General features: G+C 36.7%; 1 protein-coding gene across 1 annotated transcript in view; it reads right to left on the bottom strand.

The window, feature by feature from the left end:
* The window catches only part of LOC140143710 (carboxypeptidase B-like), a 53,032-nt gene that overhangs the window by 2,148 nt on the left and 23,688 nt on the right, over positions 1-27,196 (bottom strand). The window contains exons 9-11 of the mRNA XM_072165523.1: positions 25,797-25,887; positions 11,938-12,152; positions 2,997-3,081 (exon numbers count right to left, since the gene is read on the bottom strand). Coding sequence (XP_072021624.1) covers positions 2,997-3,081; positions 11,938-12,152; positions 25,797-25,887 — 391 coding nt within the window. The remainder of the gene's footprint in view (positions 1-2,996; positions 3,082-11,937; positions 12,153-25,796; positions 25,888-27,196) is intronic.

Below are 27,196 nucleotides of genomic sequence, written 5' to 3'. Positions count from 1 at the left end.
CAAGCATTTCACTGTTTCGCAGGCCCGATAATGTCATTGACAATACATGGTACCACGCAAACAGAAGGCTGTGTGATACCATTCATACAGTTCATTCATAAAAATATCAAACTCACTCAATAGTATGAACCATAAGGTATATTCGAACCAAATTTGGACATCATTCGGATATTTTCCCTTTATGTACCATGCAATATCCATAAATACACCACTATAATGCCCATATTTGGCAAACCATTACACAAATATTATACACAAGTGCGCTAGAAATTCGGTGTCATTTTTGACGCGTAAAACAGGTAGATTCTCTTTTGATATTTACTGAGGTATGGAGAGTCAGTAGCCTTCAACACGTAAAATTGGGAAGGCTATTTAGCATAATAAAGGGTTAGTTCCCGATACACTGTGGAGCAAGGAAAGTGGTTATTTGCATATTAAATACACTATTAAATCACGGTGAGATATAAATTGGGTAATGATGTCACAGCTCATTAGAGTTTGTTACTCGGTCTATTACAACTTATTGCAATGTTATATCCCCCATATTTTTGGCATAAAAATATATGACCCCCCTATTTACCCCCCCCCACACACCACCATTCCGAAATGACAGCCCCAAAACAAACATTTCTCCATTAGCTTTGTACACGTTGTCAACCTTGTCATTTCAAATCATTTTGTAATACTATGATAACCATGATAACTCCTATCTGGACTGCTTCCAGGCATTGATTAGAGATGAAAAGTGCAAATCAACAGCAGGGGAATAATTTTGACCAAATTACACACATAATAGTAGGCATGTCCACGTCAACACAATTACCACTAGAACAGTTTCCCACTTTATGTATGTGAGCACTCACCCATGTATTTTCTATGTAAACACAGCTCCATGCACTGAACATGCTTTAGGCTCATTTAGACTTAAAACAGGGTGTTCCAAGAAGTCCCTTATTCCAACAGAAAACATTAACCAAACACTTTCCTGATTAGTCAGTAAATAGAGAGGACCCTCCTTTATCAAGAGATCAACTTTATGAGATGAGAACAACAACAGGTTGAAGTGACACCACACAGTGTCTACACCCTATATTATAAATATTTTTTCATGTAGCTCCATACTCCGTTGGTGATCAATATTCTATTGTTGACACAGATAAAGAAAGTTTACATATGCAATGTGACATAGACGTGTGATTGAATATATTCAATACAAGCACATGGATCCTAGGTGAATGGGCTAATGTGTTCCTTTATATAATTGTAATTCTCAAAATTAAATATATCACAATTTCAACTTACGATTTAAAATTTTTTACGCCTAAAATGCAGTAAAAATATATCCAGAGCAATTGGCAATGGTCGCTAATTAGTGTATTTAATTTCAAGTTAGTGTATTAAAAACAAAACCTGCGTTTTACCTGAAAACAAATCGAATTTCCTTGTAATAGCAACACTACATGGGGTACTAGAGCATGCACGCAAATCGTAATCATGTGTAGAATAGAAACTTGATGGTATCTCATATGATAGTCGTCGTATGATGCTTAGCCTCAGTCGCTCGGCCTATCTCGAACAAAATCGCCATGTGTAGCTATTGAAAAACGAGAGGATTCGCAGTACTATCGCGAAGATATAGGGATGATGACGCTGTGCACCATTCTGTGTATCAGGTGTTGAAACGCAATTATCTCCGAATTTGGATTGATTCAGACAAGCAAACTTACATACTCATAAAATTTAACTGTTTTTGAAGACAAAATGTGCAGGATGTTAAGAAATTAAAGAATGCTTAAGCCTACCAAAACCCATCTCAAATTATGCACTTCTGACTAACATGTCCATTTCATATGCTATCCATCATGGCTTCCATGCACACACAGTATATTGCTCAATGTAGTAAAGATAACCTTTGAGTTGGAGCACATTTCTCAAAATTGGTAGTGATTAATGTTACCAAACTTATGCCATGATGAAATATAATAATTTTTGAAGATAGAATGTTTAAGACTGTCGCTATTCATTTGAAATAAAGCACTTATTGTCCATCTCCTCTATGGAGATATTTTCCATGGCAGCCATCTATGATCATGCTTGAGGTTCCACCAAACAAACCATGGGTTTTGAGGTCTTATATTTTTTGTTGTATGTCAACAAAATCGCTTAAAATTTCAGGATGATCTTATTTCATGTTGTTATAAGCAAATATAATGTTCCAGATAACGCTAGTTAATAAATACATTAAGAAAAAGTACCTTAAAATTAGTATTCCTTTTTGGACTTAGACTTTTTAACATGTTCTAGCAACCCTATATAAAACCGTGACACTCGAAAGGCCATATCTCTGGAATGAAACGTCCGATTAAGATTATTTAAACGCCAAATTGTTTCTTTCATCAATTCCCAGCCAATCAATTTAAAAGTACTTCAATTTTTAGTGGACATACCTAATAATAGTTTGGCATATAATTGGATTCAACTTGAGTTTATCTTGACCGACCACCCATGTATGCTGCAGTCCAAACTCAGTTGTACATGTACCTCAGCAGTGGCGGTGGCGGTGGCAGTATAGGGACAAGCATATTTTGTGCCTGTTTGAGATAGCAAAAAGTTCCGCCGGGGGAAGAAGAAAGGACGGCAAAATGAATTATTAAAGAAAAAGGGCGTAAAAATTATGAAAAAAGTTTAGTTTTTTTTCCTTTTCACTTTTTCAAACCATCGAAAAAAATTAGGTCAACCTTTTCGGGCTGTTAATGAAGGGAGCGGCAAAATGTATCTTTACTGGAACCCCCCAACAACCCCCCCTCCCCCACACCAGGTCAAAAATAGAAAAGAATAATAGTTATTACCATAGAAAAATCATCTTACAGATTATGATTACAACATTACTCAAACGCAAAACGGGTCGACATTAGTTTGAATCGATCAGATCGGGTCACCTTGTAATTTTTTCGGTGGAATTGAATCTATTTGAGGTGCCAATTGAAATAACTTACTCATGTTAGGTCCAGACATTCCAACAAAGTAAGAGGTTCCAAATTTTGCTTGTGAAGCATTTGTTGCCACCTCAGCAAGGCTATGCTGTACAAAAAGACATTGAAAAAGAGGTACTGATTATTATCCTCGATGTAAATGCGCCCAGAAATATCTATAAAATGTTCATATTCATATTATTTTTTGTTTTGTTTTTTGCATTGCTAATAAATTATATAAAATTTTGTATAATACTTCAGCTACATTTCTCATGTAAAATGCACAAATTTGTTTTAATTGTATACTGTTTCTGATTCATTTTTCTATTATATCTGATTTTGAAAATTGTGGTTATCATGTGAAAATAAATGTGTGAATGAATAAAATTGAATGAATGAATGTGCTATATGATTTCATGGATATGAAAGTGATTTTTTTTTAATTCTCTTTTTAGACTTGCTATCCGGATCTGGTAACTCCGCACTTAATCTGACCCAATCGATTAGGTAGTTTAAGATTACGCTTGATTTTAGTAATAATTGTTATATTCTAAGCCAAAGGGAAACATTTAGCACCATGTCTGTTTTTCAAAATCACTTCATTTTCGAAACCTTGCTATCAACGGATTTCGTTTAAAGTTTAGATATGCGTTGATTACAAATTAGAAAAATTATTTTCATATGTAAAATGAGAATAAGGGGTGGTGCAATAATTATGTGTACCCAGGGGGGTGAATTATAGGGGGGCAAAGATTTTTGGCAGGCCAAAAGGGGGGCAAGCATTTTTGGCAGGTCGAAAGGGGGGTCAAGCGATTTTTGGCAGGTCGAAAGGGGGGCAAGCAATTTTGGCACAGATATTTTGGGCACCATTTCTATATTACGCCCTAAAAAGGCGTAGGAAAAAGGTTAGAAACACGTTCAAATATGCAAAATTTCCTGCTCGTTCCGCTCGCATTATATGGTAAGACAATTGAAGGTTTTAAATTCGAGCTCACCAAAATCTTGCATGTGTAAGGGGGGGGGGGCATAGATTTTTGGCCCACCAAAAGGGGGGGGGCAAAGGTTTTTGGCACGTCAAAAGAGGGGGGGGCAAAGATTTTTGGCACGGCCAAAGGGGGGGGCAAGCGATTTTGGCAGACCATTTTGAGAATTCACCCCGGGGTACACGTAATTATTGCACCACCCCTAAGTGGTTCCTGATTTATTTGTATGATTGATAGGAAACTGGTGACTTTCAGTGCTCCACACATGGTAAAAACAACATGGTTAAGATGTTTCTATTTCCAGTGTTGCACCAAACTAAAGCAGTGTTGAAAAACAGATAGCCATCTATTCATCAATGCCACCAGAGCATGTAGTTTATTATTAGCTTCAATAACTAACTGGATAGGCTACATTATATCAGACGATTCTTTGTAACTGTTTTTTTGTTTTTTTGTTTGTTTTGTTTGTGGTTTTCTAATCAAATTTCAAAATCTAGGAAATATTGTTTGAATTTTGACCAAATTTGAGAAATATTTGAGAAAATGGTTGACAAATTAGCAAATTAGTTGTGTAAACAGGTCAGACAACTAACTTTCAATCGTGTTCTTGTGCATGTTCACATGCATATTTTTAATAATCGAATATAGTTTCAAAGTGAAGTGGAAATAAAGTATATAACTATGTATAACTAACTAATCGTGTCGTCTGACGATTGCCTTTTAGGCATGAAACTCAGAGTAACGACTACCTATTCTGGAAGGTCTGTTCTTTGAATTTTTATAACTAACTACATATAGGAAACCTTTAACGTCACATCTTGCTGGCTTCCCTTGAAACACAGGGGACAACTAGCAGGGGATGTACATGCATCTCGCAGTCCGTTTTGAGAAGAGGAGGGTATTAAGCCCTGACTGTCCTAACCCGTCCCGATGTTGCAATGGACCTGAACTAAAATAAGCTTCAGGCTTTCTTAGGTTATCCAGGGTTGTCAAACCCAAACAAATCACATTAAAAAACACTTTCCTCGACACTAAATCTAATTTGAAAGTGTGTCTTAGAAAATAAACAAGAACCGTCTTTAAAGAAATACCATGGCGGTTCGGATAATGACCCTAACGATTTCCTGTCCACTGTTGGAGAAAATCTTGCCAAAAAGTTTGGTTCATCAAATGATTTTCAACATCATACATGATACATGTTCCAGTAACTTCAAATTTGTCAAAATTACAAATGATCAGGTTTTTAAATCTCTTCAATCTTTAGATGACAGGAAGGCGACTGGTTTAGATGGTGTGAGTAGTAGTCTGTTAAAAGCAGGGCCTGACACCTCCTTTAACTCACTTGTTTAACTTAAGTCTTTCTATGGGACAGGTTCCCCAACCATGGAAAACAAGTAGAGTTACCCCTCGTTTTAAAGAGGGATCTAGAACTGAGGTAAATAACTACCGCCCAATATCCGTCCTTCCTGTTGTCATGAAGATTTTTGAGAGACTGATCCATAATCAACTTTATTCTTACTTATGTGAAAACAATCTTCTTTCTCCAAACCAATCTGGCTTCAGACCCAAACATTCCACACTCACCACCTTAGTTGAGGTTTCTGACTACATCCTTAGAAATATGGATGCCGGTCATCTTGCAGGAGGAATTTTTTATTGATCTCTTATCAAGGCCTTCGACACTGTCAGCCATACTATTCTGCTTCACAAACTCAAATCTTTCGGAATCGCAGGTCTGGAGCTGGATTGGTTTAATTCATATTTGTATGATAGAAAGCAAGCCACAAAAGTTGGAAATGTTGTTTCTGAATTTGAAATAGTCCAGTATGGGGTGCCTCAAGGATCAATACTTGGCCCTCTTCTTTTCACAAAGTATATTAATGATCTCCCCCTGGTTGAGAAACAAAAATCAATCTTTATGCTGATGACACTGCTATTATTTTTGCTTCCAAAGATGTTCACAACATTAATGATCATCTCAATTCTGATCTTTCTCAAATTGCATTGTGGATGGAAATAAACTCACTCTAAATGCAAAAAAGACCAAAGCCATGCTCTTTTGCTCAAGTCATAAAATAAGTAAAGCCGATGATCTAAGTTTATATTTGAATAGTGATGTTTTGTAAACTGCAAGTAAATGTAAATACTTAGGCCTCACTCTGGATCCAAAAATGTGTTGGGAGCCTCAAGCTCACATAAATCAAATTTGTTGTAATGTATCAAAATACATTGGTCTCCTGTATAGAATTAGAGAGTGGCTTTCAGCTGACAATTTAAATACAATTTACAAAGCTCTTGTGCTTCCAAGACTCAGTTATTGTGACATTGTATGGGGTAACTGCAATTATACTCTCCAGAACAGGATAGAACGTCTTCAGAATCGGGCTGGGAGAGCTATCCTCAGGGTCCCTGTTCGCACACCTTCTTCATTTATTAGGGACAAGCTTGGCTGGAAGCTCCTACAGGGTGTATCAAAATGATTGGTACCGGGCAATGTGACATTTTCAAAAATATATCAAAAATATAAAATGGCTAATTAATATAGTTTTTGTACTATAAATAGAAAGGGGCATATGTTAACTTATTCATCTAATAATCAGAAGATAACAGGTTGCTGCATCTGGGAGCTATTGTCATTTAAACGAAGATCGACGTAATCATGGTTTTACTTACACAACAAAAGATGGATAGGTTCACTGCTTGAAGTTGAACTGTTTATTGCATACATGGTCTTCAATATCTCACCTCAGTCTGCATAACATAAAATTGCTTTACACATGCTTTTAGAAAGATAGTTCCTGACGTCCCTGACTAACGACTCTGGCAGTGTGAAGTGAAGCCCTATCTTGAATGAACTTAACACCTGGGATGGATCCATGTTGTAACTGCCCATATCAAATTTTTGAAACATTGCAAGTTATAGCATGTTTGCATCGAATACTCCTTGCTCTTCTAAATCTTCTCTGCACTTCTCCATAGCTTCGTGTCAACCAGTAATTCTTTACTATGAATGTTCGGTAAAGTGTGGAATACTGTGGAGCCATTCCAATAACTTTTACCAAGTCTAGCCTACACTATCTACAGTCTATAGCCATTCTGCCACACCATCTACTTATCTCAATGCATCTTATACTACAATTTAAATTACCGCATTGGAAGGTGTTGATACACAGACTTCTTTCACCCCACCAAAATTATTTAAGTCAATAATATTACTCTCAACCAATAAATATTGATCACAACATTTATATAGGCAAGGAGAAAACAAACATTTCCATGATTTTCAATATGCAAGGTATTTGTTGTAAAAAGAGCTTTCAAAACGGTGTGCTACTCACTGATCCAGCGTTACGATGAAAAGTGTAAAACCACCTACTTTCCTTTAGAATCATGTAACTTCTGAACAGAATGTGCTATCTTTATGATCTAAAATTCTTAGAGACTATGACACTACTATAATTACACATATTTAAACAATTTACCCCAAACAGGTACAGCAAATAGTAAAGAAAAATCAGTAAAAATGAGAAGTCCTTGGTACCAATCATTTTGATACACCCTGTAAGTGATCGTAGACATGATAACTTATGTATCACTGTCTTTAAATGCCTAGCCGAGCTTGTTCCTGAAGGCCTAAATGATGTATTTACTCTTATCGGAAACAATCATGGCCATAATACACACGGTAATATAGCTCTCAATTTTAAACCCAAAACTGAAGCTGGAAGACGTTCTTTCCTGTTCAGGGGGGCCAAAGCATGGAATAGTCTGCAAAACAGGTTTTTAAGTGTGTAATATTAGCAATATTTTTAGTGAAAAATGTAATAAGTAGCAAATCTTTTTATAAACTGTTTTCATTCACTGTAAAAATTTTGTGAACATGGCCTTAAGCTTGTATATGGCCAATGTTGAAATCAAAATGTTAGTTTTGAAATGTGTATATTTAATAATTAAAATACTGATAAAATTTCTTACAATATAAAGTTTTAGTATGTTCAAAATCTTTAATTGTTTTATAATTTGTGAAATGTGTTTATTTGTCTCAAATACTAAATGATGAATTTTCTTGTTATATAAATGCTATGCTGTCTCAAATCTTTTAACTGTTTAATTATTTTGTTTCAAAAACATGCCTTTTATGCAGTATTTTGGAAATCTGAAATCTTTTTTTTTTTTTGTGAAAAATTCCCCAAGTTTTGGTTTGGGATTTTGCTTGCAATTTCTGAATTTTGAATTTTATAATTTTGATAAAAGTGCTTTGTATTTAATTTTGATGAGCTGTGTTGGTTATTTATTTTAAAATTGTAAATATGGGTTAGTTTGGCTGGAAGCTCCTACAGGGTGTATCAAAATGATTGGTACCGGGCAATGTGACATTTTCAAAAATATATCAAAAATATAAAATGGCTAATTAATATAGTTTTTGTACTATAAATAGAAAGGGCATATGTTAACTTATTCATCTAATAATCAGAAGATAACAGGTTGCTGCATCTGGGAGCTATTGTCATTTAAACGAAGATCGACGTAATCATGGTTTTACTTACACAACAAAAGATGGATAGGTTCACTGCTTGAAGTTGAACTGTTTATTGCATACATGGTCTTCAATATCTCACCTCAGTCTGCATAACATAAAATTGCTTTACACATGCTTTTAGAAAGATAGTTCCTGACGTCCCTGACTAACGACTCTGGCAGTGTGAAGTGAAGCCCTATCTTGAATGAACTTAACACCTGGGATGGATCCATGTTGTAACTGCCCATATCAAATTTTTGAAACATTGCAAGTTATAGCATGTTTGCATCGAATACTCCTTGCTCTTCTAAATCTTCTCTGCACTTCTCCATAGCTTCGTGTCAACCAGTAATTCTTTACTATGAATGTTCGGTAAAGTGTGGAATACTGTGGAGCCATTCCAATAACTTTTGATCCTGTGCCATATACTGGGGTACACAAAAAGGTGGCTTTGTTACATTTTGATGTGCAGTTTGGATTTCAAAACACTGTCTCTTGAGTATTCCTTCACTTAGAAGATTCAATTAGGTCTTAAATTGAGGCTAATTTATTCTATATTACTCATGTTTTTATCCTGTTTTCAAATATTTTTCAATTATTTTCTTATGACGTTTGGCATGAAATGTGCCAAGGGTGGCTGAGGATTAGGGGAGGAGGATTAGGGGAGGGATTCATATTGTAAATTTGATTTAAAACCCCTTTAAAAATTTGAATCTAGTAAAAAATGTCTAAATGAACTCCCAGACATCTAAACCAAGTGAATAAATACAAAAGTTCATTTAAAAGACCAATACTTGCTCAGAATGATTGTAAATGTGGAAAAAAGAGGTGGGGTTACATCCTCCCTACTTTGTGATTGTTTTTGCCCGCACTCTCTCATTTTTTAACCGATTTCCATAAAAAAAAGGTGTCAAAATGCTCAGAAGGATGAACCACTTCAAATGAGATGTGTAGGTAAAATGTATGAACCATTTCAATTTTTTACTATGTAACACAAAGGTACCCCAGGTTGTGACACAGGACCTTTTACCAAGTCTAGCCTACACTATCTACAGTCTATAGCCATTCTGCCACACCATCTACTTATCTCAATGCATCTTATACTACAATTTAAATTACCGCATTGGAAGGTGTTGATACACAGACTTCTTTCACCCCACCAAAATTATTTAAGTCAATAATATTACTCTCAACCAATAAATATTGATCACAACATTTATATAGGCAAGGGAGAAAACAAACATTTCCATGATTTTCAATATGCAAGGTATTTGTTGTAAAAAGAGCTTTCAAAACGGTGTGCTACTCACTGATCCAGCGTTACGATGAAAAGTGTAAAACCACCTACTTTCCTTTAGAATCATGTAACTTCTGAACAGAATGTGCTATCTTTATGATCTAAAATTCTTAGAGACTATGACACTACTATAATTACACATATTTAAACAATTTACCCCAAACAGGTACAGCAAATAGTAAAGAAAAATCAGTAAAAATGAGAAGTCCTTGGTACCAATCATTTTGATACACCCTGTAAGTGATCGTAGACATGATAACTTATGTATCACTGTCTTTAAAATTATGCCTAGCCGAGCTTGTTCCTGAAGGCCTAAATGATGTATTTACTCTTATCGGAAACAATCATGGCCATAATACACACGGTAATATAGCTCTCAATTTTAAACCCAAAACTGAAGCTGGAAGACGTTCTTTCCTGTTCAGGGGGGCCAAAGCATGGAATAGTCTGCAAAACAGGTTTTTAAGTGTGTAATATTAGCAATATTTTTAGTGAAAAATGTAATAAGTAGCAAATCTTTTTATAAACTGTTTTCATTCACTGTAAAAATTTTGTGAACATGGCCTTAAGCTTGTATATGGCCAATGTTGAAATCAAAATGTTAGTTTTGAAATGTGTATATTTAATAATTAAAATACTGATAAAATTTCTTACAATATAAAGTTTTAGTATGTTCAAAATCTTTAATTGTTTTATAATTTGTGAAATGTGTTTATTTGTCTCAAATACTAAATGATGAATTTTCTTGTTATATAAATGCTATGCTGTCTCAAATCTTTTAACTGTTTAATTATTTTGTTTCAAAAACATGCCTTTTATGCAGTATTTTGGAAATCTGAAATCTTTTTTTTGTGTGAAAAATTCCCCAAGTTTTGGTTTGGGATTTTGCTTGCAATTTCTGAATTTTGAATTTTATAATTTTGATAAAAGTGCTTTGTATTTAATTTTGATGAGCTGTGTTGGTTATTTATTTTAAAATTGTAAATATGGGTTAGTTTGCCCTATTTAATTTCATGATTGTGTATGCCTATATAAATTTATGGATCCTATGTATTTAAATATTTTGTTAAATTATTTTGATGTATTTTGATGTATATTTTAATGTGACCCCCTGGGCCTCATGGAAGAACAGAGGATACCATAAAACATCCACTGAATGAGTAACCCAGGCAAAAGAAGAAATAAAAAAACAAACAAACAAAACAAGCGTATTATTTACAAACTGCTCCTCTACGTCTACAAGACTCTAAACCACTTAGCAACAGATTATCGGAACCTTTGTCTCCATATTTATCATCTAACCCATAATCTCAGATCCGTCAATGATTTTCTTCGTTTGAATTACTCTATGTGCTTCACGGGAATAGAATAAACTTCCCATCACAAGAAGACAATCCTCTTCGATCGTTCGTTTTAAAAAGTCGATTAAGACCTTAAGATCTTTTTCCATGATGTGTTTCCGCTGTTTTCTTTTGTTGACCTGTATATTTTATAACTTGCATTATGTAACTCTATGTACTCTATAACATTATTTATTTTAGGTTCTTGCTTTGTATTCCTTAAGATGTTTTTATTTTTATATTGTAAGCACTACGAGCTTGTCATAAGGAACAGCGCACCAAAAGTTTTCTGTTATGTTATGACAATGATAAGATGACAATGACAATAAAATAATGCGTTTTAGGTAAAATAGTACCTTGGTAAACATTTAGGTTACCATTATACAAGTCCCCTCCCCCCAATAATGATATTATAACGTACGAACATAAAGTAAAGTAGTCAATTCAAACAACATTTACCCCCAAATTATTTATAATGGTATCCCACACAATTACAAGGTGATCTCCGTTGTTGCACATCCCTTGTAAAGAGATCTATAGATTTTTGATTTAATTCGCATCCAAAGACCTCGCTTGATTGTAAAATTTATGTTTTCATCACTTTCATCCGATGACGCCATAATTTTCCATCTCTCACTGTCTCACCGTGTCCCCATTTTGTACAATGTTCTCTCACCTAAAGCGCCTTACTTTGAAAGTACATTTCACATCGAAATCCTCCGGCCTTCGGGGGTAAGATTCAGTTTTCCCGAACAGTGGTAACCATAGACAGGGCCTGAGCTCCCTTTGTCAAGACCCGCAGCCCCCAAATATAACGAATACCTACTTGAACGTCCTGATCTGGTTGTGGCGTGTTTGCGTTGTCTGTATATCCCCATGGGTACAACCAAAGCTGACCGTAGTTGTGGAAGTCAATGAACAGTGCTATGTTGCCAAAGAGTTCACGCATGATCCAATCATGTACTACACTAACCTCTGATCCACTTAATGCTGCCGCACCACGATATGTCTCGGAACACTTATTGGGACTAGCTCCGGTGCCTGTTTTAAATGAAATAGACATTCATAAATTTTTCATGTATAAAGTGGTCTCTGTGGCTCCTTTTTTTAAACGAGAGTAGACATCCTGTACGTTATAAATATATCCACCTCTTAAAGGGACCATTGAAAGAAAAACATATTTGGCATCAAAATAAAGCTAATAACATATAGAATCCATTTCTAAAATGATAAACGCAATTTTCCTTTATTTTACCCCCCAAATCAGCAAATAAAGACAAAGCGCCCAATGTCGCCTCGTTCCGCCCAATTCATATGTGCAGAGACACGTGGCAACCCCTGTGACGTCAAAGTGGTTATCCTTTCCGCTGCATGGCAACACTGCATAGTCCAGACTTGGTCCAAACCAACGCATTAACGTGTTTACAGCAATGAACTTTTATGTGCCTTTTAGGCCTAACAAGTATAATTTTTTATTAAAAAGGATATTATAATATAAATTACAAAGCTACAATGACTTCTATGATAGGCCTATATATAAATTCTAGCTAGGCCTACAAAATTGGCCAACAACGGGGAAACATAAGTAAGTTAGGCCTAGGCCTTCATATTGACAAAGTCAAAGCTGTCAGTGCTAGCTGCTCGGCGTTTGCAAGAGAGTATCATTTGTTTTGACTGAGACATTCTGATATATCAACTCTTTACTTATATTTCCTCTGAAATACCTGGTGAGGATAGGAAAGAGAAGGCAATGATGTTTCAGGTTAGCCCATGACATGCGACTTAATTTCTTTAGGCCTAATTAGCCTACCTCCCGAGCGTGCAGCCTAGGTTAGGCCGTATAAAATTAATATTTTGGTTCTCGTCCAGAGGATTTTCATGAATTAATGAGGGAGGGTGTTTTTTTTCAGTGTAAAATCAGCATTGTCTGCAGTTTTCGGTCTTTTCCAACAGTGCTCGAGGAAACGATGACGCACTTTTTTTTTTCAAATGTGAGATTCTGAGGGATAAACCCCCTAGAGTAGGCCCTACCACAAAAAGACTTGGAAGTGGCCCTTGTTCTCTAATAAACTTATTTATAGGCCTATGTATGAAAAATTCCAAAGTCTAAAATAATTGAAAAATCTATTTTAAAAAAATCGCTCCGTGTAGAGACACACTTATGGGACCAGGTTCAAAACAAAAGTCAGGCTCTGGAGAGCGAGTTGGCGCGGTTGTTTCCTCGCCTTGCACCACTACTGAGGTCCCGGGTTCAACTTCAAGCCCCTGGCGCGCGGCCCAAAGACTCATGTGAACTTGGTTTATCTCAATCCCGCAGGTTTTCTTCGGGATCTCCAGTTTCCTCCTGCTTCTAAAAATCGGTGATTAGTTGTTTGGTTATCAAAACTTCCTTCACCCAATGAAATTTGGGGAGCTGAAAAGATAATTGGTGGATGTTACAATCGAAGTGCGGCTAGATTTGCGACAGGTTCGGCAGCATCCAGCCTAGATGATGCGATCTGATTGTAGGCCTACCATGGCAGCGAAATTACAGCGCTTTGAACCCTCCGAGATCTGGGAAAAGGCGTTATTATATAAAAACCGAAAAAACCTATGAAAACTGAGAAACAAATTTGAAGATAAAGAACCACGAGAGGAACATATAAAGGCCAGTCCAAACAATCATATGAACAATATTTACTGTCAGCCTTTAGTTTACGTTATGGAAATGCTTATAGGCCTAATCCAATCTCAACTCCCACTGATACTTGAAAGTGCAAAGTGTCCGAGCGTTTTATCAAAGGTAGGCCTACAGTTACATAGTTTATGTTGATTGGGTAAATCTTGTAAAATACAGCGCGCCTGGCTGAATATTTCGTTTTTAGAAATGACTGACATCAATTTCGCATAGCCTAGGCCTACCCCGGTCCTAACCATCCATGGATTAAAATAAGTGTAGGCCTATAATATTTCCCATTTGATGTTTGTAGCATAATAGGCTTTTTGAAGACCTATGTATGTTTGTAGGCGCTCCTCGTAATTTATTTTAAGAACAGCTTGCATGTCATGTTCTTCTGAACCAACTTCTTCATCTGTCGTTCAGCTACTGCCCCAGTGCCAACGGCTCAAATAATATTGGCAAGTCTCCCGTATAACACATGGTAGGCCTATAGGGGAATAAATTTGCAAAATAAAAGGGCCTAGGCCTACTTTGCATTGTTTGGGGTATGAAAATAAGCACTTTTGAAAGTTAACTTATGGAAGAAAAAGCTTTTTTATACCAATTGTCAGGTTTTGGAAAAAATAATCATCTCTTGAATATTTTTTAAGGTAGGTCCTACGGAAAAAAATACATAGGCCTATAATAATAATACCCATGGGAGGTGCTCGCGCCGGCACATCATTGGCAATTTATGTATTGCGACAAATCTTGGCGATATTCCCCTCAACATCGTCACTTTATCATAGGCCTATAGGCATACTCAAAATTAGTTTTATGGTTTTATATATATGCCATGTAGGGCCTACATAAAGTCATGAATCGGAATCATATCTTGGTCATGTTGACCGGGGGTTGAACTTATGAATAAGTAAAATAGGAAGCTGCATGCTTGATGATGATTTAAAAAAAACAATTGATCGTCCCCGCCCGCTTCCTTTCGCATGGCATTGTAATTGAGGGAGTCTGAAATGTTCAATGGTATTTTCTTTATTATAAGGGAAAACCTTCTTTTTTTAAATGTTTCAAAAGTTAATAATATTATCAATAGTTTAGATTTGCTTCTGTCCAATAAGCATTTCAATTTAGAGGCTTTGTTTTAAGGGATGTGGCTGTAGGAACAAAGACCAAACAAACATATTCTTGTTTACGCCGTAATATTGTAGTATTTCAACCATTTTACAACTTCAGCTGTGTAACTTGCAAAAATTCCCGCTAAAAAGTGGTTCTTTGAATTTTTAAAATACATTAAAAATCGCATTGGACTTTTCGTACTGATTATACTATAATGATTACCTGCCTATAATGTTCTGATCACACTATAGACTGGGATTATATGTGACCCCATTGCCAGGCAATTTGTTCCTATTGTTCCTTGTCTGGAAAAATTCAGGGACCGTGCTTTTAAATAACCCGCCAGAACACAATAAGGCCATTGACCTGTGTAGTGGTCATACGTTGTTCATTCGACCATAAAAGATTTCTAGTCCCTCAGCAACTCATTAAAAATGCGTTGCATCAGGTCAGGGATTCTATTATAATAATTCTAATCCTTTCTTTGAGGTCAATAGATAAAAGAGAGTTCTTGAAAAACAGGTGTGATGTTGTAGATAATATATTATCATCAAAGTTGCTGGCATATAGGACATTTCGTGGAAGTGGCGCTTATTATATATTTCTTGTAAACACAATCTAATGTGGTACTCGCTACATGGAGAAGGTCGGTCTGCAAATGTCCATGCATGAAGCTATATAGTAGAGATATTATAGCTTCATGTTCAGTGTAAATCAATTAAAATACTATAGCTGGATATCAAAAAATCGTGATGCATTCCTTCTTGTTATGGACGATATTAATTTTGATATTACTGTGACAAAATCCATTCCCTTCTCAATTGATTAGGCTCCAGTCTTAGGCTTTCTTTTCTAAAAATAAATCATAGGGCCTAAAGGCAATTAAATATGGGCTAAACCCATATTCGGTATGCGGAAAGTTTTCATAGTCATCTATTACCTATACCAGGGGTCCGCAAATAGCGTGGCTTCCCGAGTGGCGCGAGGCGCCGTTTAGATTTAAAATAAATAAATAAATAAATAAATAAATAAATAAATAAATAAAAAAATAAATAATAAATAAATAAATAAATTCCCATGTTCTCCGTGTAAAGACAGGCTAAAATAGTGCAAAATATTGCACCAAATGGCGTCATTTGCACCTCAACTTAAAAAAACAAACACGTTAACTTCACAGGGGGGCACCCCTCTGACTCCCCCGGCCGTGCTAAAGCACCGCGAAAGCTGCTTCGCAGCCATTGAGTGGCGCTTTTCAGTCTCTTATTTCATGTGGCGCTTCAACAAACCTATTTGAGGAAGCCTGACCTATACCAGTTTTCACCCCGATGTGGCAGTGACGTCAACGCGTTGAAGCAGCTGTTTCGCTCGCGCATCTATGCGGTGTCTTTAAGCGCGTGCGAGTGTACACCAGCGCTTTGATCGAACGCTAGGGAGTGTAATGAAATTCATACAGTGCTGATGTCACTGCCATATCAGTAGCCTGAATCCTTCTGGCCTCTAATGACGGCGTCTTTTATTTACCCACAATCCGTCACTTTGCCTTATTCACCAACAGCACAACCCGATGACCGTGCGTAGTTGTTGAAAAACTGAAGGATCCAGTCTACCACATCAGGGTGAAAACGGTATAGCTTATCGCAAACCAGCCAAATTTGTATATGTTTGAATAGCTATAGAATACCCGTGAATATAGTGTCAGAAACTCTCACACATCTTGGGATAACCTTGTCATTAATGTGAGACAGAAAGCAACGCCATTTTGGGGATATATTTGAACATTGCGAGGGAAAACATTGCGGTAAAAGTAAGTTAATCATGAAAATCGTTTAATTCTAATAATATCAACCAGTAACGGACACTTAGCCAAGACTATGTGAGAAGTTTGGGGTATGTAAAGCATTTTCTTGTTATAAAAAACAAGGAAAAAGCAGTCCAAAATTAAACAACTCGATATTTTAAAAAGTACATTTTGAGAAGGCCTACGCTGGTTCTTTTAATTCTAGTTCAAAATCTGTTCATCACCTGCAGTCCGATTTGGTATCTACGGTTTCATAAAAGTATTGGGAACTCTTTTGGATGGTATTTTGATTTAAAAAACGATACTGTTAAAAATATCGGTATTTATGCCAGCGACATTTCTATTATGTAAAATGCATTGAAAATTGTCGGCTAAAAAGTGCATAAATTAAAATCGCGAACAGTAATAGCAACAACAACTATCTACATTCCAAGCGGAAACGCTTTTCAAAAACATACCACCTTTTTCGGGCAATCGCTGAAACCGAAATATGAAATTCTAGGCCATCTGTAAAAAAGTGCGTGAGCAGAAATGACCATGAACTTGGGTCACCGAAATAAGTGTTTATATTGGTGTTAGGCCTTTCATAGTGATACAACAATTAGCCCCCAATAATGGCTTTCATTTGAACCGTTATTTGTTAAACTGCGATTTTTACTTTTTGAGAAATCAATGAATGTATCAAAAAACTTTTCGAAAGTCGATTTAAAATGGCCTAACCCGTTAATCATCTTCTCAGAGAACCATCAAATAACAAGAGCCTCGATCCTATCATCCTCCTCTACAAATTACACAACTAGTAATAATGTCCGGGAATAATACATAGGCCTAAATGATCCATTTGCATTGAAAAAAATAACTAATAAATGATAAATAAAAAGGCCCTTCACTTCCTCTTTTTGATAACATGTGGACAATCAACTGGAATTTTGTTTTTACTTGACCTTTAAATAATTATAAGTGGTTGTATTACCATGATTATTGCATCTGATATTTAGATCGCGATCGCTGTTGTCAAATTATCCCGGCAAAAATGTCAACGCAACACAAAACGCGTAACCACAATGACGTCATCAGGAAAGCGCCCAATTTTCTAATTTTGATAATTGACGCGCGATGTAGCGTCGGAAGGGGTAAATCGAGTACGTTGTTTTCATTGTATTTTTATTTCTAAAATAGTTAGTTCTTCAATTGTTTTAGATATTGATTCAATATTTTATGGGCTTTATTTTGATACCAAATCATATTTTCTTTCAATGGTCCCTTTAAGGACCTCTTTTCAGGAACTTTTTAGCGTTTTCGTTTAATTAAATTGCCCTTGATACATTACTTGATTTATGGAGAATGTTTCAGCATTCGCATCACTTAGTTTGGTAGTAAAATGACAAAACCAATAACTAGCGTCACATTAATTTTGCGCTCACAGGGCGTGACTCTTATATAGCCATTTATATAGTCATTTATGCAGATGTCAAAGAGAATCTTAAGGGGTTGGGTATGAACGTTTGGACAGTATTTATTGTGGGAGAGTAGAGCACATCAGACATATCGAATTGCATTCTGAATACGAAGAATGTCCTTCTGATATCAAATAATTTTGATTTTTTGAAATTTCCAATGTAATACATTTTATGGCAAATAATTAAAAATTGATATTTTTGATATTTAACGGTACTCGAAGTAAACTTTATAAATCTGATGATTTATACTTAAAGTGTATGTAGGTGGGATGAAAAGCCGACGATCAATTGAAAATTGTGACCTTTTGTATTGAAGATATGGATTTTTTTCTTCAATATGAAAGGTCAACATTTTCAATTGATCGTCGGCTTTTCCTCCTAGCTACATACAATTTAATAATATATCATTAGATTTGTAAAATTTACTTCGAGGACTGTTATATATCAAAAATGTGAAAAATATCAAATTTTAAGCATTTGTCATAAAATTTGTATTATATCGTGAAAAATGAAAATTATTTGATAACAGAAAGACATTCTTCGTATTCAGAATGCAATTCGATATGTCTGATGTGCTCTCATGTCTCACAAAAAATACTGTCGAAACGATCAAAACGCTCATTCCAGATCCCTTAACCCTAATATCCTCAAACCCTTCACCTTGGTTCTCTCTTCAAAAATTATCTTTAGGCAAGGATTATTATTAGTTCAAAATTCACCACATTGCAATGGGTCAAGATTCGCCAAATGGTAAAGATTAAAGAAAATTAAGTCTTGAGATCGGCAAGGTGAAGATTCCCTTTGAATTTTGCACAAGCCATAGTAATTCAAAAGTCTGTTAAAACCATAATGTGTGATTTGCTCCACAGCAACGCCCTCAATCTTTTTCGAATTTCTACTTTTTGCATCCTTTGTAATGGCCAGTGGTGTAAATACATGCCCTGTGAAAGACTAAGCCTGAAATGCTTTAATTATAGTAAAATTCAACATTTATAATAAAACCGGAGATCACCGGTGTTATTCTAAGCTCACTGATCGAGTGCTGGATAAACACATCGCGCGCGCGCGTGTGTACCATTCAATCATTGAAGTAAGTTAATAATAGAAACAGCCATGCAGAAAAAAATGAGCTCAAGCGTACTTGGTGTATCAATCTACATGCAAAATGACCACGAACCTATGAAACCGTGGCACGTGAGTCATCCTATGTTGCAGGGATAGGGAGGGAGGGGGCAACCATGATAGGGGCTGTCGGGGTGGGGGTAGCCAGTTTCTGCCATTTTTCTATGGTATTTTATAAATTTTCATTTTTTAAAATATTATCCTTAGATGATATCTGTCGTGAAATAAATCAATGCCGCTATAGACTAGTAATAGGCCTAGTAGGCATTCCCTGGTTATGCAATATATACAACAATAACCACAATAACAACAATAACAACAATAATAATAATCCAACAACCAATATCTAACTTGTAAAAAATATTCATAGGCTTATATAGGCCGCGCCTATTTATAGTCGGCCTATTAATGAATTATACAATAATAATAAAAACACGGCAAAACAATCAATCACTGCAGTCAGAAAGAAATTAACGAACAAGAAAGAAGACAGACAAAGAGAAAAGTAAGAAGAAAAAAAAGAGAAAAAAATAGAATTGGACCACACAGGGACTCGAACCCGTACTAGTTGACCAGCTCAAAACAATTACATTAGTCGAGGAGATTATCAGTCCAGCGCGCTAGTCGATTGCGCCACAGAAGCAGCTTACGAAATCTAACGGCCTCAAACTGACTACATGATCAATAGTGCATGCAGGCTATTATGATAAACAAGCGCATTCCTCCGCAAAGTCGGACGCATCGATGACGAAAAAACTCGTTTTTTGTAAAAGTAGCTTTAATTAGGAATGAAAATCAAGTGGTAGAGTAATCAACAGACAGTTGAGAAATAATGTTGTTAGTTAGATGTCAAAATTAACGTTCCACAATCAAGATATCGATAATGTAAAAAAGCAGTGTTTTCTCAAGCAAGATTCTCGAAAAACGGGCTTTTACGATTTAATCGGTACTGTATTTGGTTCTTCCCCATGGCAACATTATTTCTTTGATCGATTTGTAGTACAATACAAAAAAGAAGAAAACAATCACTCGGCGTGGTTTTATACGGGGCGCACATTTGAAAAAAACGTCATGGAACGCGTTTTTGATCTTGTGAACAAAAAAAAAAAAAAGGCTTTAAACGAATGATTTTCAAATTTATTCTAAAAATTTGTATAAACACACAAAGAAAATGTTAAGCTACATCCAATGCACCAACATTTCACTCGCTGCGATATCTGGTTACTGAGAAAACTCTGTTTTAGAGAACAACTTTATACGTCTTTTATACGTTTTTTATACGTTTCATACTGCAGTTACTGTCCGTTTTCCTATACACAATACACAGTGCTCTCACCATTGACGCGTGACCTCTACAAACAGTGTATGTTATAGGTATATGGGCATTGCCTAGTTAACATCACTGTGTGAAAAATAACCAGCCAATATTTAAACTATTCTCCAAACTTCTAGCAAATATATTTCTCTAACATGACCTAAAATTACAGCTAGGTTAGATGTTCAGAAGGGGTCGCACTTTCGTAGAATATGAGTGAGGGCAAAGCATAGCTAGCTCATAGCTAGCCAACTCCCCGTGTTAATTGAATGGAGATTTGACCGAAAATATTGAGCTATATTGGTAACGGACCGCTCCGTTCTGAAGGATGCCACAAAAAACGGTACAAGCTACATTTAAACTATTCTATGAAATTCTAGAAAATATAGTTTTGTAACATGTCCTAAATTTTTAGCTAATTTAGGTGTTTGGAGAGGGTCGCACTTTTGTGTTTTAGGAAGGATATGTAAACGACAGATAACACCAAAAATATAAAGAAATTATTTCCAAACCGTGTTAAGTCAACAATCATTATGTTGCTCATTTTCAAGAATGCTGGTTTACAAAAAGCAGGCCATTGTCTCATTTCGTGAACAAAGGTACACATACCATTGTTTCCTTTCGTTTCCTTTATAATCGGTTACCCAACTGAAGCTATAATACCAGCTTTATTGCGATATCGCACATGTAAAACAGACACTTGTGCACAACCAAAGAAGATCCGATTTAATCAGTTGAGCTGTTTCAATGAGTGTTATCTTGGTTTAATAGCTTTTAATGGGGTTTAAGTCCTGCAAAGGTCGAGATGAATTCTACTGTAGACATGACTGCATCATGTCCTAGTGTAACCTTAAGTCAACTCAGCATAAGAAAGTATTACATCATTTGGATGAAGTAACGGGATAGCCTCTCGATGTCAGGTGGGTAAGGGTAAAAAAAAAGATTGTTCCCTCTTTGGCAAGAAAACATGTGATTCAGGATGTGTATTTATGATGTGCAATGCAGAAAACAACAGAGTAATACCTGAAAGTGTCACGGATGGCGTGGGACAGGTAAAGACGGATCTCTGCAGATATCTTGTAGTCCGATTGAGGACGTTCTTGGTTCAATTAATTCTTCGATTTCTGTTCTTCCTAAGACTTCTGTTCTCTTAGAAGTTAGCATCAGTCATGTACATGCAAGATTGTCTCAATGTTTAGGTAACACCACCAATCTCATAACATCTTTTCTGTATCACGAGATTATTAGGAGGACGTCATGGGATGATCTTTTCAACATTTCTTCCTGTAGTTTGGGCATTAACAAGTTGTACTTCTGGAAGTCCAAGTACGCATCTACAGTCAAGGGTTTTATGCCAAGTACCTTGTTCCACATGCATTTGTTTTCAGCAATGCTAGTGATACATGCTGCTTTGTTTTTATTTTAGGTTATGACGTCATTAGCAATTGTACCTGAAATGTTACACGCCATCCTTTTTGCTATGCATACTGCAGTTACTGTCCGTTTTCCTATACACAATACACAGAGCTCTCACAATTGACGCGTGACCTCTACAAGTAGTGTATGTTATAGGTAATAGGACATTGCCTAGTTAACGTCAATGTGTGAAAAATAACCGGCCAATATTTAAAGTATTCTCTGAAATTCTAGAAAATATAGTTTTGTAACATGTCCTAAATTTTAGCTAATTTAGGTGTTTGGAAATATTCGCACTTTTGTGTTTTAGGAAGGATATGTAAACGACAGATAACACCAAAAAATATGAAGAAATTATTTCCAAACCGTGTTAAGTCTGCAAACCATTATGCTTCTCATTTTCAAGAACGCTGGTTAACAATAAGCAGACTATTGTCTCATTTCGTAAACAAAAGCCTACACAGTATTGTTACCTTGCGTTCGCTTTATAATCGTTCACCCAACCGAAACTATAATACCAGCTCATTGCTCATTGTACAGGTAAAACAGAAACATGTGTAGTGTGGATTTAACCAGAGAAGATCTGATTTAATCAGTTGAGCTGTTTTCAATGAGTGTTATCTTGGTTTAATAGCTTTTAATGGGGTTTTAAACTTAAAAGTCCTGCAAAGGTCGTGGTGAATTCTACTGTAGACATGACTGCATCATGGATTTCTTTTTTTTCAAGGATCACTTCTAGCTTTGTCAAACTTTTTACAGACAATAAGAACGCAGTTTCGACATGTTTTAAAGTTTGGAACTTCTTCTTCTTCCTATGTACGTGCATACCTCAATATTGAGTATTGTCGCACGGGCTTAACGTGCACAGTTTACCTATGCACGATCCTGGAACCTAGGATTGCAGATATAAGAACAGGGGATGGTCCCCCTTCTCTTTTCGAATATTTCTGACACTGAAGAAGAAGAAGAAGAAGAAGAACTAGATGGCACTGTTGTTTTTGAGCAAACACAACTATCTATGCCTGTGATTCCCACCCTGACCCCCCCACCAACCATGACACCCTTAACCTATCCTATCACCCCTTAATATGTTTAATGCTGAAAGGGCTATCAGTATACCAACGCAGGGCAATGTAACTGTTTCATTTACTGAGTAACGGCCGGCGCTTTGTTTTAGAGTTTGGGGCCCTGGGGCCCATATCATGTGACATATGTGGTTTATATAATTATACACACAACAATATAATACTGAAGAGTTATTAGTGCACCAAATCTGAGCCCTGTACCTACTTTATTTGCTGAGAAACGACCGGCACTTTGTTTTTACATTTGAGGCCATGGGGCCCATATTATAAGACATATGGGGCTCATGTATACCTGTGAATATAGAGTACCCCTTGGGTTATCAGTGTACCAACTCAGGGCCCTGAGGCTGCTTTATTTGATGAGAAACTGCAATGTTTTGTATTTTTACATTTGGGCTCCTGGGGCCCGTGACCTTTGACCTCTGGGGTCGAGACTACCTTAGGAAATTTTTAGGGGTCATGGGCCATCATTGTACCAAGTATGGGCCCTGAGGCTACTTTGGTTCTTGAGCTAGAGTGAAATTAAGAAGCGTGAGAAGAAGAAGAAGGCGAAGGAGAAGAACTAGATGGCACAGCTGTGTTTGACCAAACACGAATATCTATGCCCGTGATGACTTTCACTCTAACACCCCCTTGGCCCTTAACCTACCATGACACCTTTAATCCACCCTGACACCCCGTAATACGTTTGATTCTAAAAGGGCTATCAGTATACTGACTAAAATATTAAATTGAAAATCAAGAAATGCCCCTTTAATTGCATTTGCTGTGTAAACGCTTGAAGGCGCTACACCATAAATAAATCAACAAACATGTTCCATACAAAAAAAATCAAAAATCAAAAAATCAAAAAATCTGAATACCCCTTTAATCCCAAAACGGAGTGTCCCTTTAATGGCTATTCCATCACCCTAACACTCCCTCGGCCCTTAACCTACCATGACACCTTTAATCCACCCTGACATCCCGTAATATGTTTGATTCTAAAAGGGCTATCAGTATACTGACTAAAATATTAAATTGAAAATCAAGGAATGCCCCTTTAATTGCATTTGCTGTGTAAACGCTTGAGGGCGCTCCTCCTTAAATAAATCAACAAACATGTTCCATACAAAAAAAAAAATAAAAACATAAAAAATAAAAAATCTGAATACCCCTTTAATCCCAAAACGGAGTGTCCCTTTAATGGCTGTTCCATCACCTTAACACCCCCCTCGGCCCTACCCTGTAATATGTTTGATTCTAAAAGGGCTATCAGTATACTGACTAAAATATTAAATTGAAAATCAAGGAATATCCCTTTAATTGCATTTACTGTGTAAACGCTTGAGGGCGCTCCTCGTTAAATAATGGAACAAACATGTTCCATTCAAAAAAAAAATCTGAATACCCCTTTAATCCCAGGAGTGTCCCTTTAATGGTTGTTCCATTTAATTTACATACTCCCTCTGGAATAGCTTTATAACAATACCTATATACATAAGAATTAATTGGACACATGCTAATGAGCTATTGTCACATCCTGATTTTATTATCCTTGGCAAAAGCGCGATGAGCACAAAGCTAACATCCTTTATACCTTTCACGTAGAGATGGTGACATTCCTACGATACATTTAAACATTTGGGGCCCTGGGCCCATAGTAAATGACCTATGGAGCTCATGCATATTTGTGAATGTCTTATGCCTAAGGGCTATCAGTGTACCAACTCAGGGCCCTGAGGCTGCTTTAATTGAAGAGAAACTGCGTGTTTTGTATTTTTACATTTGGGTCCCTGGGGCCCGTGACCTTTGACCTGTGGGGTCGAGACTACCTTAGGAAATATCTAGGGGTCATGGGCTATCCTTGTACTAAGTTTGGGCCCTAGGGCTCTTTTAGTTCCTAAGATATGCTGTAATAAAGGAGAAGGAGAAGGAGAAGAAAAAGGAGAAGAATAAAGAGCACTAGATGGCACAGTTGTGTTTGAGCAAACACGAATATCTATGCCCGTGATTCCCACCATAACCCCTAACCCACCATGACCATAATATTTGACTTTTGGGGCTCATGTACATAATTATGTTTGGGTATAATTCTCAAGTGCTATCAGTATATTCAAGCAGCGCGTTGTAGCTGCTTTATTTACCGAGTAACCTCCGTCCCTATGTTTTAGCATTTGGGACCCTGCATTTGGGGCCCTTGGGCCCATAATATGTGACATATGAGGCTCATATATACATATAACACTATAATGCTGAAGACCTATTAGTGTACCAAATCTGAGCCCTGTAGCTACTTTATTTGCTGAGAAACGGCCGACCCTTTGTTTTAACATTTGGGCCTCTGGGGCCCCTAGCCTTGAACATCTGGGGCCGAAATGAAAAATAGGCACATCTATATGTTAGGGCCCATACGTGTGCCACATATGAACCCTAGTGCTCTTGTAGTTTTAGACCTAGCCTTGTTGCCTCTTATTTTAACATTTGGGGCCCTAGGGCCCATAATATATGACATTTGGGGCTCATGTATACCTGTAAATATAGAGTACCCCTGGGGCTATCAGTGCACCAACTCAGGGCCCCGTGGCTACTTTATTTGATGAGAAACTGCAAGAAGAAGAAGAAGAAGAAGAAGGAGGAGGAGGAGGAGGAGGCGGAGGAGGAGGAGGAGGCGGAGGAGAGGAAGACTAAAAATTGAGCATTAGCATGCAAACTAATTTCCGGAATTTGACACATACCTCCCCATTGATAGGGGTAGTTTTTGTTCAAATCAGTTCCAACACAATTAGAATAAGGGTTTGGCTGGCGGTTCTTCATCCACATACGATCCTAAGTAAGTAGATAAAAATAGTTTTTTGAAACAAGTGAGACGAATCAGACATATACCATCTACCGGAATACAATGATGGTAAGAGAGTGCTCATCAATACTTTGGTGTGGTCGGAGAATAATAGAGGGGATCGGAAAATTTTAGGTGAGAAAAAGGGATCTAATTTTGTAACAGTCCAAAGGAGGGGGGGTGTCTTATACAAGCACGAGTCCAGTAGGGTCTGTGTATTTTGGCCAATTTTGAGCATTAAAAACTGGAAATAAATTATTTCCACCCCTCGCGCGAATTTGTTCCAATTCTAATAATTACAATAATTATTTTGCTCCCCTTGGACATTTTGCCCGATGATTTCTATTACCGCCAGGCTGGTCAGCATTGGCGTAACTAGGGGGGGGAGGGGCAGGGGGCGTGATCCCAAGACTCCGCAGATCCCCCCCACCCCGTGTCACCCAGTGCGTCGAGGGTGTTGACGCGCTTACAAACCCAAACAACATGAACGATGCTTGCCCCTCATTTATTATGTTTTCCCCGCTTGCCCCCCCAATGAAAATGTCTAGTTACGCCACTGCTGGTCAGCATCTACCAGAATTACCACGTGAGTCATCCTTTTAGCATGGTATAAACATCTTCGATTTGGGATAAAATAGTGTAAAACTTGCAAATTTGAAAAGTAAACATCAACTTTCTCCTTGATTTTGAGCTAAAATTCGCGCCCAATTGTTCAAAATGACACCCGCCAGAATATTTAGCATCTTTGCCCACTGAAAACTGGCCGGCCACCGGTGTTACGCGTATAGTGTCTATACAACATTATTCTAGATAAACAGTGCTGGTATCTTCTATTTTTTTCTCAGGGAGATGTTACATTTTTAACATTTTTGACGGGCAAGGCCAGATTCGCAAGTGCCTCCGAACCCCCACCAAAATTTTTATGAACGCTCCTTAAGTCACTATCGTTCAGCACAAATCTGATGTTAACTTACTTTACCAAGGGCTGTGCGTGACGAATAATATCTAAATTCACGGATTTCCCTTGTCGGCCGTGTAATTGAATGATATTATTTAGAAATTTTAAAACGCAAAATCATAAATCAAACAAATATGTGTAATTATTATTATTATTATTATTATTATTATTATTATTATTATTATTATTATTATTATTATTATTATTATTATTCGATCACTTAGAGTGCAAATTGAACAGCGTACCAGTGGTCGACTGCAGCTGCGAATTACACTTCCGTGTTCCGAGTGTATAGTCGAGAAAAAACGCCGTATGGTATTAAAGTTATAGCTCTGTATGTA

Source organism: Amphiura filiformis, unplaced genomic scaffold, assembly GCF_039555335.1.
Source record: "Amphiura filiformis unplaced genomic scaffold, Afil_fr2py scaffold_26, whole genome shotgun sequence".
Taxonomy (NCBI): domain Eukaryota; kingdom Metazoa; phylum Echinodermata; class Ophiuroidea; order Amphilepidida; family Amphiuridae; genus Amphiura; species Amphiura filiformis.
This window is presented reverse-complemented; position numbering and strand designations above follow the sequence as displayed.